At 29.4% G+C, this 19,108-nt stretch overlaps 1 protein-coding gene across 3 annotated transcripts in view; it reads right to left on the reverse strand.

The window, feature by feature from the left end:
- Positions 1-675: 675 nt before the first annotated feature.
- Positions 676-19,108, reverse strand: part of LOC143252138 (protein zer-1 homolog) — a 48,122-nt gene continuing 29,689 nt past the window's right edge. For 2 of the 3 annotated variants that reach the window (XM_076503821.1, XM_076503820.1), the window contains exons 10-17: positions 18,826-18,916; positions 16,981-17,051; positions 12,710-12,757; positions 9,544-9,611; positions 7,416-7,613; positions 3,974-4,071; positions 3,593-3,719; positions 676-2,975 (exon numbers count right to left, since the gene is read on the reverse strand). In XM_076503821.1, the coding sequence (XP_076359936.1) occupies positions 2,939-2,975; positions 3,593-3,719; positions 3,974-4,071; positions 7,416-7,613; positions 9,544-9,611; positions 12,710-12,757; positions 16,981-17,051; positions 18,826-18,916 (738 nt within the window). In that variant the 3' untranslated portion in view covers positions 676-2,938. The remainder of the gene's footprint in view (positions 2,976-3,592; positions 3,720-3,973; positions 4,072-7,415; positions 7,614-9,543; positions 9,612-12,709; positions 12,758-16,980; positions 17,052-18,825; positions 18,917-19,108) is intronic. The other variant, XM_076503822.1, reaches the window with a different exon arrangement.

Below are 19,108 nucleotides of genomic sequence, written 5' to 3' on the forward strand. Positions count from 1 at the left end.
CTGCAGGAATGCCATGGTTTTGGAAGCACTATACCCAAACACCAGCATCAGATATAATGTCCATAACACCTGTTAAGAACATCCAACACTGGTACTTGGTTGACCCAAGCCCGAGTAGACCAGCCGACTGACCCAAAGTGGGGACCCCAATGCTGCCCGTCTACAGGAATTCAAGGCCAAAGTGGTGTGTTAGGATTGGACCCCTCAACCACAAGGATCCTCTCCTCCCTTTCACGGGTTGCCACACACAGCAAACACATGGGTGGATGTTTAGATCCCAGAGGAGGTAAACTGAAAGAACAGAACCTTCCCTGGGAGTTCCCCTCACCACGTATAGAAATACATACCAAGGGGAAATAAAATTTGGAGACAGTTTGAAATTGTAACAAATGAAACTGTAACACAAAGTTTAAAAATATTTGTGTCTTTATCACGTATCTGATGATCACATAAGCTTGATAAAATGTTGAACATTCTTTCACTTCCCATTCAGTCTTTCTCCAAACTTTAAATACTTAACAAGTTAGCACATGAATGATCAAATATATTTCATTAATTCCGTCATACTTTAGAGTGTTTTCCTTCTAGAATTTCTCTAAACACTTAGCAAGTGTGTTTGATGTTACATGTAAATATAAATGCTTCAGTTAAATAAGAGACAAAGTATACAATGACTCAGAAAAGAATAACTGTGATGAATTTTATTTACAAGCAGGCAATATCATTATGTTAAACCTTGAGATTTTCTGTAATTATAAATTGTTTCACATATCATTATGAAATAAGAAAATTATTCTATTAACACCCTTTGCATACAAAAATAATTTCTTGTTTTTTAGCTTTAATGTTTCTAAAGAATTTTTTTTGAAAACATTTTTCATTCATTACACAGCTTTCTCATGTAACATAACAAGTAGTGGGAGTAAAAGAAACATTTAGCTATTACTAAAAAACTTGGAAAGAATTTTCCCCAAAATTCATGATCATTGACTGAAAATTAAATACTGTGTAAATATAATTTCTGTTACTAGTAATATAAATAAACTAATAAACAAATTACTTTTATTATTATTATTAATAGTCAAATGAGTTCAAAACCAACCAGTTTTCATTTAGATATTTTACTTACAAAGAAGATATGTTACAGAAAATATGTTCAAACTTACAGGATGCGTTGAACACTGGTAAAAATTCTAAGGTTTTATTTAAGTTCTATTCAAGATTATCCCTGAATTGAAATATCCAGTCATGATATATATTTAATACAAGTTGTAATCACAGTTAGAGCTTGTATGTCATTCAAAAACAGATAATCATATAATAATGTAACCATGCATCTTAAACAGTTACAATTCTTCATGATAAAACTAAAAGCATTTCTTCAGAGATGACTTTTTATGTCATAGTCATAACACAAATAAAATAAATCAACTAATACTATAACATTCTGAGTATTTACAATTATTGTAACATTTCTTGATTGTTGCTTAGCAATAAGTAATCTCCTTTTACATGAAAACAGCAAAGAAATTACATTTTATATTAAATATTACCAAACAGTCCAATTACTTTAATATAAATCATGTAAAAACTAACTGAAAGGTAAAACTACATATCATAAATACTTCATCTTTCACACTAAACACAAGCTATAGCATTAATACATTAACACTTTTGTAACATGCCAGTTCCTTTAGTGGAGGGTTTCTTTACCTATGGGTTACAACACATGCTACAGCAGTGACATATTAATACCTTCATAACGTGTCAGTTTCCTTAGGATAGGGTTTCTCAACCTATGGGTTATAACATAAGCTATAGCAGTAAAACATTAATACCTTCATAACATGCCAAATTTGTAGAATAGGGTTTCTCAATCTATGGGTTACAACTCATAGTTGAGGCTTTAGATGTTTTTGCACTAACTATACTTACTAGGTCACGAGTGGCCATCAATATTTATAAGGGAATCCTCAATACAGGTTGAGAACCACTGCTCCAAGGTATAGTTTAAGAAAAAACTGGTTTTAATTTTCTGCAGTGCACCAAAATGAAATTTTATTCAACTCTTTCCTTTTGTATAATAATTCAGAAGTAATTCACTTATAAACCACTGCATTATGTGTTGACTACAGTGAATGTTTGTTTGGGTTATTCTTATAAAAGTATATGAAGAGCTATCTGCACAAATCATCCATAATTTTGAACTGACAGAATAGAAGGAAGACAGCAACCAATGTCAAATCTTATGAAAAGTGGAATTTTACACTCACTCTTATTACATGTCCATGGCTCAAAATTGTGAAGCTCCATCTTGTGGCATGGCCATTAACTGCATACTGACCCTTGGCTAACCACTAGGTCATGCGATGTTCAAAGCAAAGGCACAGTTTATTTAGATATCAACTTTTGAACTATGTAGTACATATGAAGAAGTATATACTTTCAATACGGCACTGAAACAATAAACCTTTGAAAACATGTTTCAATGAAACTGACAAAAACCTTTTCATAATATTAACACAAACCAGTACAATGTATGCATAAAAAAATTAACATTCACTTTGCTTCACCTTCTGACATAACAATCCTTGTTCAACAACATAAGAAATGAATGTTTAGCAAATTCCAAATACAAGACATGAAGAGACAGATAAACAGGTTATTCTAATACAGCAAAGAGCAGCCAACTGTACCCTAAGCATGTACTGAATAATTCCTACAATACGTTATGAACTTCCACAGTTTTTTGACAGAGTAGCTTTTTGTTCATATATTATATGTGATCTAATTTACCCAAAGAAAAAAGTCGACAGTTTTATGAAAGAAATCCAAGCACATTTACAGGTTTTCAAAAAATTAAACAAATTCTGAAGGTGAAGAACATTATTTACTCTGGATGTTATTATAATAATTTATCATTCTTCGAAGAAAAGTGTTAGGTGTCCTCTTCATTGGTTTCATCTGCTTTGAAACTGAAATAAACAAAAACTTTATGTATATTAAAAAAAACATACAATGGTAATAAAATTAGAAAACAAAGTATTTCAATTTTTCAAAACACAAGCTACCAAAACAATCAAAATGTGTTTAAAAAACTACAACATAAAGTAACAGAATCTGAAATTTCCAACAAAAATTCTCTATTTATGTATAAGTTTAGATACTTAGTTCTGATAGAGAGGGTATTGGTCAAGTTATGAAGTTTTAAAATTTTGTACCAAAATTTAGAACTATTTTGCAAATTTATAAAGTTAGGTTTTGACAAATTGATTTCAAGAGGAGTGGTTTTTTTGTATGTGTGTGTATTTGTGTAATGGTTCTTAATTTTATGAATTTGCAGAATAGTTCTAAATTTTGGCACAAAATGTTAAAACTTCATAACTTGACCAATACAAAACTTCAAATAAGAATAATGTTTTTAAAGATATATAAGCTACAATATCTGGAAAAAAAAAGACCATATGACAAAGATATTTCAAAAGTATCTCACGTTACTTGTTAAGTGTTATACACTGTTACACGAATTTAAAATTATGTATTAATTCCCACTTAAAATGTCTCCCAAGCTAAACATTCTCGAGTGACTCACCTTTTACACTGTTCTATAACCATGTTGGCAAGATCCTTTATCTTTTTACAGCATACAGGATTCTGAAGTAATTTTTCTAACAGCTCTATGCCATTCTCACTTTTAATCAACGAGCAGTATTTTTCAGCTACATGTTAGAAAATTTGTTACATCCACAAAAATTCTGATATTCGTTTATTTTTCTTAAAGTAAACTTTCCAAGCAAATGAATGTAAGCTCGCAAACTGATTCTTATTTATAAGCATTAGTATTTTAATGTTTACACCCTTATATTATTGCCACCAATAACAAATACATCAAATTAAATAAATTTCAAATTTTAAGCTTTCAAAGAACAAAATAAATAACAATTCTTAGCCCGTATGACAAAGAGAAACTTACGATAAACTCGTGTTAAGTTTGCAAGAGCCCATACAGCCCAGTGATGAGCTTCAGGAGTATGGTCAACATGTAATAAGCGTAGAATGGGTTCAAATGATCTAGTAGGAAAAAGGTAACATTAATCAGTTATCACTGATACAAACATAAGTGAAAACATAAAGTGCAAGATAACACTATGTAATAAAATTTTTACTTTTTCTTGTTCCTGGACAGAAAGTATTATTTTCCAGTTACTTGTACCTAAAGTAAATAGAAAAGACTTATTTTTCTCTTCAAACTTTGCTTTTGTGACCTTGGAGCATATAACAAAAACATGATGGGAGACTATTTGGGGGCTGATATGTGAAAGTGATTTACATTACAGTCACAAATCTCAAAAAACTACTCACTTCTAAACATTTCTGTATAACTTTAGTATAAATACATGTAAATCTTGATTCATATGTTGTTTTATTCAGACCTTATGTAAATGAAAATGTGCAAATTTGCCCATTTTACATAGAAAATAGGTTATTTTCTAAATTTCATTATCCAGGTCACAAAAGCAAAGTTTGAAGGGAATAATGACCATTTTCTGTACTTTCACAACATAAGCAATTAAGAAATAACACATACTATCCAGGAACAAAATTTGTGTTACATAGTGTAATCACAGTAAGAATATAAAGAAATCAACAACTGTCATACCAAATACTTTTATTTAAGTTAGAAACATAACAAAATCATAGTTAATGTGTATTCTCAAAATGGCTAGTACATGTATTAAAATTGTAATTAAAATAATGCACAGAACAATATTTCAACCTTCTTAGGTCATTTTCAGGTTAGCAAACATGAAGATGACCTAAAGAGGTCAAAATATTGTTATTTCTGTACTTTACCTCAATTAGTTTTAATACCAATACCAACTGTCTTGAGAATATATTTTTACTTCAAGCTGGTTTCTCGTCACCATGAATCAAATCATGATTGATTACAGGGTGAAGAAAGAAGTAAAAGACAGCACTATTGTGAGATTCATAGACAAGACCGATTTTTCACACATTGGATAGATTATATCACAAAAACAGCAGTTTTCTCTTAAGTATATAAACAACAAAGCTGGATACATTCAGAATAAACAAAAAAAATCTCTATTTAAATATTAAAGAAAAAAGAATGCCAGAGCAAATATCCATCCCTAATGGCTCTACAGTTCTTTCTCCCTTAGTTGGTATTTTGTATGGTGGCTTTCTTTCTCTCAAGACCAAACATTTCAACACTAAACACAAAAAAATCTTATACGAAAAGAGCAGATCTTTCATGTTGATCACCTAACAGAAAATTAAACTATGAATTTGTGCTCAGTTCCAGAAGTTGATTTGCTTTCTTTGTCCAGTTGATAGCAATACCTTATGACCTATATTCCCTGATAAAATTGATTCACTGTCACCATAAATCACCATTATTAGTCAGCCATGGGTGTTTAAATGTTAACCCATGCAATTCAAAAACATCATTGCTATCAGAGGAGACATCAACTACTAAAGAGACAGAAAGAGCAAGGGAGTGAAGCGACTAGAAAAAGTTAGCAAAGCAACTCTCTGGACCACATGTTGTTTCCATGACAGCGAGGGGTCTACATAATCAATAATTTTTGAAATTTCTATATTATTGTAGAAGTTAAAAGTCCCTTGTTATGCACTCTTATCACACACTAAGGTACTAAGCTGAATTTATACCAGTAAGTTAACACTCATTAAGTGCAGGACAACTGTTATATTATATGAATTTATTTATCACTGGTTTTTTACTTTTACAAACAAGTAATAGTTCAAGTATGATACATTAAGTTACAAACCTAATGATGCTCCTAATAATCTATTACCTCATTGTAGACAATTAATTAATATTTCATTTTCTTTTCAGCATCTAAACACTAACTCAATAACGTTTTTCATACTGCTGTGTAGCCACTTGCTGTCTCCACCTACAACTAGCATACTAACTGAATGCTGCATAATGAAACACTTGATCTGAAAAGTAAGCAAGGAATGTTTTTAAGATGGTTAATACTTTTTCTTTTATAATGTAAGTTCAAGAAAACCAATATTTTCTGACAGTGAAGTAATATAAACTGTTGTTAGAGATCTACAAGTGATTTTATATACAGAATAAGTAAATGCAGTGTATCTGGGATGTTAATGAACCAACACAATTAATACCATCAGCTTTTATTATACATTTTGAAATAATTGTAGATCAAACATGAAAAAAAACAACTATCTGTCACATGCAAGTGGAATAAGTCACCATAGTAGGGCAAAAACACGTACCATGTTTTTTGATATAAATATACCTAGATTACACGATATCTGAACTTCTGTGATAGTTCACTTGTTTTTCAACAATAAAATAATCCATGGAATGCATCTACTTGATGTCTACATCATTTATTCATGTCTTAAAAGGAGCATTTGCTTACTACAAATAAAAAGAAAAAATATGTCCTAAGTTAGGATCAAACCTGCAATGCTCTGTATGTCACACTGTGGCTTTAATCACACAGACCTGCATATCTTGTATTTGTTTAGAAAGAAAGATGAAAATTAGCTTCTCCCCAAAAAGTCAGAACGAGCAGCTACACATAGAATATCCTCTAACATGAGCTACTCCAGGGTTTCAATATACAATAACTAAAAACACTGACACTGAATGGACAGTTCACATTGCATAATAAGTACTATGTGCATATCAGAAAAGAAGCAATACCTATAATAAAAATATTGTCAACTGTAAAATGCTAAGTTATAAAATGAGCTGAGCCATATAAAGTGGAGATGGAACAAATGACAATTTAGAGGAAACAATTATGGCAGATTTTTAATCTACTATTACTTCTATTATTAGTAGTAGTAGTATTAATATTATTATTTAAGATTTAACATTTAAACTGTAACTCGTATTTTTCATCCATTGAAATCAAACAAATGCAAGTAAAATTGTAAAAGCCAAAGATTCCTTAATTTGTTTCTTCTAACTTTTCATGTGTGTTTGATGTTTGAATGTTTTTGTTACAAGATATTATACAGTAAGAGGTAAGTTTAACTCAGAGTCTGAACTCCATACTTTTCTCACATTTTCTTTTTAATCCAATTAAACTTTTAGAACACTGAAATAATAAATGGAAAATGATAAACAAGGCTATCACTTTTAACATTGTTCAATATTACATAATTAACAGAGCAGACAGGATGGATATTTCAAAAGATTCAAGATATCATATATACTTCACCCAGAAAATCTCATGATCAGAGAATTCATTAAAATCAGAAACAAGAACTACACTTTGAGTAAAAATTTTCAAACTTCTGACTAAACCTAATCTTATGAATATCTTGGTTTCAGCAAGTGAACAAAGAATGCATTATTTAATTAGCAAGAGAAATAGTCCCTGACTTACCTATAATGAATTTTTCGTGAACTATCCAAATGCCATCTCTCAATGGCCTGAACCATTTTTTTCAAAACATCCTCTCGTTTAAATGTGATAATAGAAGACTCTCTCCAAGCTTCTACACCATCTGAAGCAATGTGAGATAGTATTCCTGCTGCGTTGTAACTGACTTCAATACCATCACTTGTACTGTCTAGTAGATTACTAAAAAATAGAATACTTTTGATTTATAAAATCATCAAATAGAATAACCCAGGGTTTTAGTCAGATTTTAATAATGAACCTCAAAATGGTCATTAAGTCTTTGGAAAAACATGATAAAATATACATAATATGAAAAAAAAACAAATATAGGTTAAATGTTTGATAATGTTGACTGAACCTAAAAAGTAAATGAATATACAAACATAATGTAATATCTTAGAAAACAATCAATAAACTCACAGAGGTTACCTAAAATTTGATACATATTAAACCTTAAGGCAAAATTTTAAAATTGCAATATGAATAATTCAATTTAGAAACTATATCTAAATGTATTTCAGTTGTGCATCAAAAGATACTTAAATGTTATTAATATGCAACTTTTTAGAATATATTTATTAAAAAAGAAATATATTCTAAAAAGTCACATATATGTATTAAATAAGAAATACATACTCGAAATTCTTCTCAGTCACAAAAAAAATATAAAAATATTTTGAAAATGGTCTAAAATCCTTGAACATTTGTAACCTATGTTTGACATAAAACTGTTTTCTTCGATACAAACTTGGAAAATTGAATGTTACTCTGATGCAGAACCTCATGAGTGACTGAAATAATTTAAAGAATTTATTTTCTTAAATGTACACTTAGGAAAAATGAACATAAATATTAGAATGCTTAAGTTGCCAAATAAAACAGTCAACTCCTTTTATTAAACATGCTAAGAGGCTGAATAATCACTTTCCTTAAAGGCCAATTTCAGTGATACAGCTTTTTATGGCTTACAAATTACCCCATGGAAACTATTCTTCATAAGACCACACAACTTGAAAACCATTTGCTTTACTTGGTTCTGGAATAATGAACCTTGACTTCCTGAAAAGAACACATTTGTCGTTTAAGCACAAAACTACAAAGTTTTTAGCACTGAGCTCTGAGGTTTACTGCTGAGTCACTAGGAGGCTCTAGAAAAATAAATAGAAAACAAATCTATTACCAAGACTATGTTCAGGCATCCACTTGCTAAAAAAGAACTCCACCACTGATCATGAATGAATATTCTCACTTGTGTATTTTTTCATTTCAATCATATGCTCTTATTTCTGATAAAATAGGTTTATTTCTTTCGCAACGTATTTGACATAACTTCATTTATTTAATTTGAAAATATATTTATAAACTTCTTCATTCATTTTATTTTTCTATTTCTTCAATCTACTTGAACCAACTTTGGCCACATAGTGCTTCAAAGATACTCATTAAAATGATTAGCCAACGTTACTGTTAGCCGCACTTTCAGATACTGTTGTAGGTCCTTCAGTTTCTGAGAGACAGGAGTTTCCTGCTGTATGAAAACTGTTCAGAAATGGATTGCAGAGTTTAAAATAAAGCATAATGACAGATAAGCAAGATATACTGTCAAGATTAATTGGTGCTACAGGTCAATATTTCTCCAACAAAATAGCAAGATGTTGTTGTTAAAAAGTGACTCAGCAAAACAGCATATTAGGCCTGCATGATGCTCACATAATGCACTTATTGTTTACTGTACAGCAGAAGCAAGAGAAATTAGCCAGGATATATGGAAAAAGGCCTGAGAAAAAAAAGGATATTTTTTTTTTAAATGCAAGAGTTGTTTACGACAGCCTGCTAAGTAACCATTACAAAGAGACCATAACTTTACTGATTCCATAAAGCTTTCATAACTGCAGATAGTGAAAATTGCATCAATGAGCAGCAGGGTTCACTCCTATGAAAAACATGTTCATCATTCATCTTTCAAAGTTGTAGGTACTCTACACAGTGAATTAAAACAAACAATAAGTTAAAGAGCCTTCTCTTCATTCTTCTGATGTTCAACTTATTACAAACTAAAAGCTAAATTTCTGTGAGTTTTTTCTGATAAAGATGCCAGTTGCTAACCTACCAGAACATCTGAAGGTATTCTTCCGTCATAAGCCTTGGTCGTAATGACTTTACTTCTGCCACATTTCCCTATAAAAATATACATTAAAGAAATTTTATATTAAATGTCCTTCACAAAAACTAGCATATAAACTACATACACGTTTTCTTGGTTTATAGTGCAAAACAAATACACCTGTTAATTTAAAATTAGGCACCATTTTCAGAAACTTGAGCAAACAAACTGCTAAGCAAAAACTTAAAAAAAGTATCGACATGTTCAACAAAGTGCAAGGTATTCTGTTTATATAGCATGTTGTCCTATGCTATTTCTTATTTTTAAACATAGTAGACTTCATCAAGACAGAGCTGACAGATATGTCTACATTTGTTACAGTTGAAAGGTACTCATATATTTGGTTTTACTATCATGCAGTCTTTAAAATAAATACTAGGTTTACTAAACAAACAACAAGTGTTTGTAGTTGTACACAGTGGCTTTAGGAATGACATTTGCTTAAAGAAGGAAAAAAGGATTTACTTTTTCAGTAAACACTTATTATAAAATAGAAATTATCTGTACAAATTTATTTTTGAATAAACAACTTGTGATACAAACAAAACTTTTTATGAAATACAAAATGACTGAAAACCTCTCTGTAAGTGACACTTTTGTTAAAAAAGAAAAGTTTGGTTTGAATTCTGTGCAAACCTAAGAAGGGCTATCTGCACTTAGCCTTTCCTAATTTATCAGTGCAAGACAAGAGGGAAGGCAGCAAGTCATCACCAACCACCACCAACTCTTGGGCTACTCTTTTACCAATGAATAGTGGGATTTACCTTCACATTATAATGCCCTCATAGCTGAAAGGGTGAGCTGTTTGGTGAGAGAGGGATTTGAACCTGCAACCCTTGGATTACAAGTCCAGCCTCTTAACCACCTGGCCATGCTGGGCCAAAAAAGAACTTGAATGACTATTATTTATTAAAGACAGATCAAGAAACCATAATAAGGTATCTCAATATAGAAAAACAAAACATTTTTTTAATATTTTAAATTGTAGAAATGAAAGCAAGAAATTAGATCAATGTAATTCCTGTCTCATACAAATGATGCAAGCTCTTTTTTTTTTTTTTTATAACAGTTTCATCACTAAAAACCTGTTATTATTCTTTTGGATAAATGCATAGTATGCAACATATAATGGCACTGCCACTATAGTGAACTAAGTATGATTCAGTTACTTTAATTTGTAAGATATATCTTTCAATATCTCTATTAGTTTTGTTTTGATAATCATGCCATCTCAAAACAATAACTGATCACCCTGATATTTGTACTTGCATCATTTAAAATTCTATGAAAAAAATGCCAACATCAAGGTTCTTTAGAAAGATCATAAAACATCATTTATATCCCTCACAGATTTCCACTTCATAACCTAATATCTTATCTACTTCAGTAGTTCAGTTTCTAAGAGGCCCATAAGTAATGTTGCATATAATGTTATCTTATTGCTCATGGTAACTCTTGAACTGTTTATAAACTAATAAATTAGACTATTTAATACAAATTTTGTTCCTGGATAGTAAATGTTATTTCTTAATTGCTTATGTTGTAAAAGTACAGAAAATGACCATTATTCCCTTCAAACTTTGCTTTTGTGACCTGGATAATGAAACTTAGAAATTAACCTTTTTTCTATGTAAAAGCCTTACATTTTCATTTACATAAGGTCTGAATAAAACAACATATGAATCAAGATTTACATGTATTTATACAGAAGTTATACAAAAATGTTTAGAAGTGAGTAGTTTTTTGAGATTTGCGACTGTAATGTAAATCACTTTCACGTATCAGCCCCCAAATAGTCTCCCATCATGTTTTTGTTATATGCTCCAAGGCCACAATAGCAAAGTTTGAAGAGAAAAAATAAGTCTTTTCCATTTACTTTACATACAAGTAACTGGAAAATAGCACTTTCTGTCCAAAAACAAGAAAAAGTAAAAATTTTGTTACATAGTGCTATTTGTTGATAAGTTATTATCGAAAATTAACAGAATCAGTAAAAAGATCTGGAAACTCCAGGATGTAAGAGTTCTGTAAATTAATGCTAAATAATACTTCACTCAAATACTTCCTAAGCTGTATTCAAAGTTTGTATATAATATCATGTAAAAAAAAAAATAACGAGAACCTTGGTCAACTTTAAATGGATAGTTTTGAATAAATGTAAGTAATCTTTTATGCAACTGAATAATCTGAGAATAAAAGATTTGATAAACGTAATGATAAATTAATTTGAATGATGTTTGGGGTTGTTTTTATCAACTACTACAAATCTACACATATATTTGGTTCAATGTTATCTCTATGCTGCATGGCTGCACAACAACCTATCAAGTACCATGCACTTCATTATTCTAGCCACACACATCCTCAGTAACGGTGAGGAGTCTCAACATTTTGATGGCCTTAGTGATCCTGTCAACTGATAGGCCTAATACTCGAGTTACCAACCAGCAGCATTGTAAAGTGACTTAATGATGTAGTGGGGTCAATAATCTAACTCCCACCAAAACAAAACTGGAATTGCACATCTACACACTGTCTTGACACTAGTGCACATGAAATTCATTCTGCACAGGGATTGGAAAATTAGAAGGAACATTAATTTGGTCCACTTTTTATTGTAAGTGAAGGCCAAGCTTTTCTTCTTTAATGTACCGACTTTTAATCTTAACATATATATATTACTTGACTCTTTTTTAGATATCCATTAAAAGGCCAACCCATTTATTCTAACACAACTGTTTTTATACATACAAAATGTTTTGATGAGGTGTATTTTTACTGTACCTTCCGTAAACACACAGATATATACAAGACAATATAATGAACACTCAGCTTTTGTATATATTTTAACGTATAAATAAAATATTTTACCTTAGATCGTACGTACACAGTAGTATATGTACATACTGTTATCTATAAATTTATTTCATGGTAACATATCAAATAAAGGTATGCAAGCATGTACAATATTATATTAAAATTAATAAAGAAACCAAATTCATATGATGAAGTAAATTTAGCTGGAAAAAAAAACCCTAAAATTACAAAGCAAACTTTAAAAATTTATTGTAATCAAAATAAAATAATCCACTAAAAATATTTTTGAATTTACCAGTAAGCCCATCATGTTACCAAGCAGACTTGCCTTGAACGGGAATATCTGGAAAAAAAATAGTGATAAATAGGTTAAGTATCATATGCTAATTTATTCAATCTTATATAATACATTGAAATAAAATAAAAAAACTTTACATATACAAATCTAGTATCCAATGTGAAGTCATATTTATATCATTTTACAATAGTGCATTAGGTGTTATGTTAAATAACAGATGAATTTTAGAAATGTTTTGAAGACAAAATGAGTTTCTATTTGTCATTAAAAACAAAGCTATACAATGGACAATCTGTCCTCTGACCACTAGGTATCAAAACTTAATGTTTTGTTGTAACATCTCAGACTTCCTGTGGATCCATCAGAGGGCAGAAGATAAAAAAAATATTATGAACAATGATCTTGACAATGCACATTTTCAGGATGGTCGAAAAAGACATAAACACTTATTTTTAATTCAACTGTCAGGATGTTTCTATTAAATCTATTTAATATACATGTGTGTGTGTATATATAAAAAGTGAACAATCAGGACTGAAATTATTCAGTACATGACTTCAGTAAGTTACTTTAGGATGTTTCTTCACAGTAGTTAAAATGATTCTAGAGTTACCCCTATGTGCATAAGGTCAGTCTGGTGATCCAAGTTCATGTTGAAGCATTAATGCCAATTATAAATTCTATAATTCCAAATCCATTTATCTTCACAAAATTTACTAAGCTTTCAGTAAACACTACACACATGCTGTATACAAAAAATCACAACTTTTTAATAAAGAATTTTTACTAAAGATTTGTCTCTGAATTTATTTTAGTCAATCGGATCCAAATTAATTAATATAGATGGAAGGTGTTTTCATAAAAGGAATAAAAACACTTTTTTCATTTAAAATTCTTCACGTTTCTTTCACATAACCTCTAAGTCTCCTATATGAATATCAAAAGTTTTTGTTTTTTATTAAAAGGAAAACTATATTTCATCTGTTATTTTCTCTATCTAAAAATTAAACAAGATTGGTTGATTTTACCAATCTAGTAACCACCACACAAAAAATACAAAATAAATAAAAAGAGTGATTTAGAACAGAAAATTATAATTATTTATCATAACAAGTCTCAGTCTTGTAATAGTTTACGTCTATTTTATTTTGTTTCTCTTTAAATCATGTCTAACTACTAAACATGTGAAGAAAGAAGTTGCCCACTCGGTGAATAACACAAATTACAGTAAACAAAATACTGAATTACATACTACAAATACAGCTTGCATGCATACCTCACTGGTAAATATTATTTTTCTTTTAGTTTTTGCTTTCTTATCTAACCTATTAAGTTTCTAATTTATCAATTCTAGTTGCTTTTATAATAAAAAATAAACAAAAAATCACAAAATTTAATACTTATATGTATGTCTTTTGTGGGTTTTTATTCACAAAGTCTTGAGAAAAATGAACTAATTTTGGGTAGATTTATTGTATTACTTGTTAAAAACACAAAATAATAACAAGGACAAAGATTACAATGTCTTATAAGTATTATAAAATAACTGGCTTTCTAACTATGCTATAAATACATTAAAAAATTCCATTACAATGTTTATGATGTACTCAGCATTATGAACTTTGCATAACAGAACAATACAAATAGGCCAAACATTACAAAAGCTGTCATTAGAACAAGCTAGCATTATATGTAATAAGCTAAAGTCTCTTTCTATTGATTAAGAATAAAATAATACCAAACACGATTAGCAGTTCTTGAAAGGCAGTATGTGATAGTACGATGTGACTTATGGATTTGGCTTTCTGGTTTGTCCCTATAAATCAAGACAATCAATTGGAGGCTATAAAATCAGTTTATTTTTCAGCAATATCTATACAATAAGTTTGTAATTCTTATTAAAACCCAGAAACTGATATAAGAATGGAAAGAATGTTTAAAATGAGCAATTTTGAGCAAAAATGAATCAGATGGTACACAGAAATGAAGTCTGAATACCTTACAGAATACTTTGATTTATAATGTCAATCACAGCATTTAAACCTAGTTTAACTTTTAATAAAATCAATTATTCAAAAGCTAATATCACTTTTAATACATTAAACTTAGAATACAAGATTATACATCGTATACACACCACAAACTGAAATAACTTGTATTCATTTATTTTCTATTGTGTAAACATACAACCAATGCATCACATTAACAGTGTTTATTTGGTACCCATACACTGGTTATACTAGTTAATTCACAATATATGTTTTTTCACATTAATGTGAACCATACTCTGGGCTGTAATGAAGTATGGTAAGTAAGGTTTACAGAAAACATTGTTACTGAGTGAATGAAAATAAACTGAAGAACAAGACAGAAATATTGAAACATGCAATGTTTATCAAGTTTCAAAATTCAGAATATTTAAAAGTGGGGAATTTTTGTCCTTCTCTAATCTACTTTAGAAACCTGGAATAATAATTTGCTTTGGATTTTTATGCAAAGCTGCAAAACTATCTACACACATCCATTCTTCACTTTGAATTTATAATATAGATAAGACACCTTAACAGCACCCATCACCAATTCATATCTGATTAAATAATGAGGTTTGACAACTCCAAAGTGCAGAGCATGTTGTTTGGGCAACAGGTTGCAAATCTTGAAGCTAAGAATTCACTGTCCACACACACACAGTAACCACTAGATACACCTAAACCAGCATAAAAATTAACTGTTTGACAGTATACCAAACAATAACACAACCAGTTGTGGAATTTTACCAATAATGGTTTAGAGTTTATATCTTCAATATTTTGTGTTGTGCATAAAAACAAAATTGAAATTATCAATAATACCACTAATGTTTTATAAACTCTACTGCTTCCTAGGTTTTAAAGTTAATGCATCATTACTTAGATGTGGTTAAATTTCACTATTAATTATTACCATATATATACATGCTGGTGAGTAATCTTCCAAAAATATCTATAGTACGTCCATTGATGTAAATACAACTGTGGATGAAGAACTGACCTAATACAACTAATTATTGTGTTTCAAATGCAATGCTTTGTTATTCAGCATTATTATTACATCAAATATGCTTGTATATCACATTTAATTGGATACTTAGATAGAGTTTAATGAGTATTAAGGTTTAAATTTCACTAGAATCAATAGCTGAAACAATCCAAAATAAGATGTTAGAAGTATAGATATCTTAAACACTTTGACAAATATGGTAAGGCACAAAAATTATGGCCAAACACACAAACTGCAAGTAGACACATCAAAACTGTTGACATACATATTTTTGTATTTCAATACTTCTACTACCACACTATTCATAAGAAAATTATTTTGCAATAGTAAATGAAGAAACTTATTCAAATAATGTAAATATAAACATGAATATTACGAATTTCCCAAATTTATTTAACAAATATTTTACTGTATAAATATTTTCAATCCTAAATATATCAAACACAATTTCATAATATGGCAAAGTATTCATATAAAAAAAAACTGAATTATGTCCTAAAAACATTCTAATAGTTAACAATAATACATAACATTAAATGTTTTGCACAAATAGTGAGCTCCCTCTAACTTGACAAAGTAATTCAGAATATTTTTTAAACCTTTAAAACAACTTCTACATAATTATTCAGCTCTCTTTTACAAGAAACTTTCCACCTTCTTGGATTCTCTAAAATTTAAAGATTCAACTGCACGTATGCAACTAAAAATCCTTGACTTATGAAGCAATATGTATAATTATTAGTATAATTTAGGATCTCATTAATATTATTTTTGAAAATACAGTTCACTGCATGCCATTGTAATTCACTTCCATATACATATATATATTGGTCAAGTTTCCTTGTCCATAGTTTCTCTAATATTATTGTGTTTGTGGTCCTTTTTTATTTTCTTTACATTACTGTTCGTTTGGCTATATTTTAAGCTTACACTGCTGAAACTAAATGTTTTATATCTTTATGGATTAACTATCTATTGAAAATGTTTTACTAATTTCTTAGATTATTAAATATTTTGTACTATTTTATTAAATAGCTTTTACTGTTTTACATATATTAAATACTTAATACACTGTGTCTAATGAATAGCTCAAAAATGTACATGGCATAATTGAAATAATAATGTAACCTTAACTAAAAAGTCCACACCTTTTTCTTCTCAAAATAATAAAATCTTTAAGTACATGTATAAATTAAAACAAAAATAACTTTTTCAATTCTTAAAATTACCTTTAAACATTTTAAAACCAGCTCCATTCCTCTACCATCCAGAAACCTTTTACAGTTATCAGGTGTTTCATCTGAAAATTACAAAAGCACATCAAACCACTAAGCCATTTTCATATTTTAAAAATAATGGAAAAAGTAACTTAAGCAAAAACTCTGAAGACGTTTAATAATACTGTGCATCAAAATATATTTTAAGCAGTAAAACAATGTGTATTGAGCACAAACAATAAAAAACTTTAAGTTAAAAAACATTTTTACACTAACTAACTCTTTCAGCAAGGGATCGATTCCTTGGGATGATCTCATAACCATTCTGTGCTTGTTATATTCTTCATGCTATAACTTTTAAATTAGTAAATGTATGTTTGTGAAATGTGACACATTATCAGTAAACATTACAAGACTTTCCTGTGCAAAGTTTCACAACAAAGGTTGTTGTAACTAGAAGATATAATTGTCTGTTATTCTTGCTTATTTATATACTGATCTATGTGTTAATAAAAATAAGTTTCAGAACTTGTTTTTAAACAGCAATAATGTACATAAAAATATAACTTATTATAACTGAAATATGACTGTATTTTACAAAATACAAGTCAACTAAAACAAAGCCAAGATAGTTCACTTTCTATAGGTCAGTTTTCTGTTACTGGACATCGTAACACAAGTGCACATGTACCTTATCATTATAACTTCTGTAATGTTAATCAGCAACAAGTGAAAGGTCAATATAATAAAAATAATAAATATATAATGTTATGAAATGCAAGCTATTTACACTAAATATTTGTGTTTAAATAATAATTTGTTATCATTCTAGAATGAAAAATATAGCTACGTTTCCCAATTTTTGATGGTAATTATAAGATAGGTCAAATTTGCTGAATACATTCAGAGATTCCAATTTCATAGTGAAAATATGATAAAATATATAATTTTTCTTTAAAATTATTTAATTAACTAGATGTTATAAAGATTTCACATGTGAAATTTGAAAATTTTCTAATCCATAAAAGTATTTTTTATTTTAAAATCAAAATTATTCTGCAAGTTGGACAGCAAACATTCTGAAAGAAAAAAATTTACAAAATCTTTAATTAAAAAAATCTTAACATTTAATTTAAAAACCTGTTATTTTTTTGTGTATGAAAGCCTTGTAGTTGTTTACCAATAACCTGCACAATTCTGTAATGATATGCTTACATTATCAAAAATCATAGTATGATTACTCTCATGGTTATGAGCTGGGTGGATTCCACCAAACCCGTAACGAAAGAGTAAGATAGTTTTATTTAAAATTATAACTATATTAGTAAAAAAAGTAAATTTATTTGTGGAATAAAATACTAATGCCTGTGCTTTCTTTTACCTTTACTTTCTTACACACTGTGTTTCTCATAGTCAGTTCATTAGATATTTTCAGAGATACATGGATGTCAAACTGTAACTGATACCCACCAGTGTCTAATACCTAAGGAAACCTTGAATTGTTTCATGTGAATAAACATTTTCAAATAAATATTCATTTTAACCCATCATTCAGTATGAAACCTTAAAACAAGGCTAATTTAAGATTTATCAACATTATAACTACTTTTCATGGTGACAATTCAAAGGCCCTTTGCACATAACTCCTATCTGTTGATGACTAGATACTATGGGTTAAAACACTGCAATTATTAAAATCAGAAGCTGACTACTGTAAAAATTCCTCACTAATCACTGATGCCCTTATTAGTTATTTGTGTTGTGATGTAGGTATCCTGAGAATAATGATTTAACTTGCTATGAAACTTCTTTGTCTATGAAGACGACTTTGAATAGATTCAAAATTGGACAGCTTACCTGTTAAATTCCACATGGTACTCCAAGCTGTTTCCATAACCTCATCACAAGTGATTCTATTCAAATGGATTTCAATCAACTGAAGCATTACCTTAAAAAGAAAACATTTACATTTCATTATCTTCATTGCATAAAATATTATTAATATTCTAATGATACTTTAAATGTATTCTAATTTAAAAACATTGTATGCACCACCTTGCATTTACCCCAACTTCTGAACACCTGAAAAGCTGCAAGTATCTAAGTAAAGCTAAGATTTCTCAGAAAACTGGCACGTACA

This window comes from Tachypleus tridentatus, chromosome 6, assembly GCF_004210375.1.
Source record: "Tachypleus tridentatus isolate NWPU-2018 chromosome 6, ASM421037v1, whole genome shotgun sequence".
Classification (NCBI taxonomy): domain Eukaryota; kingdom Metazoa; phylum Arthropoda; class Merostomata; order Xiphosura; family Limulidae; genus Tachypleus; species Tachypleus tridentatus.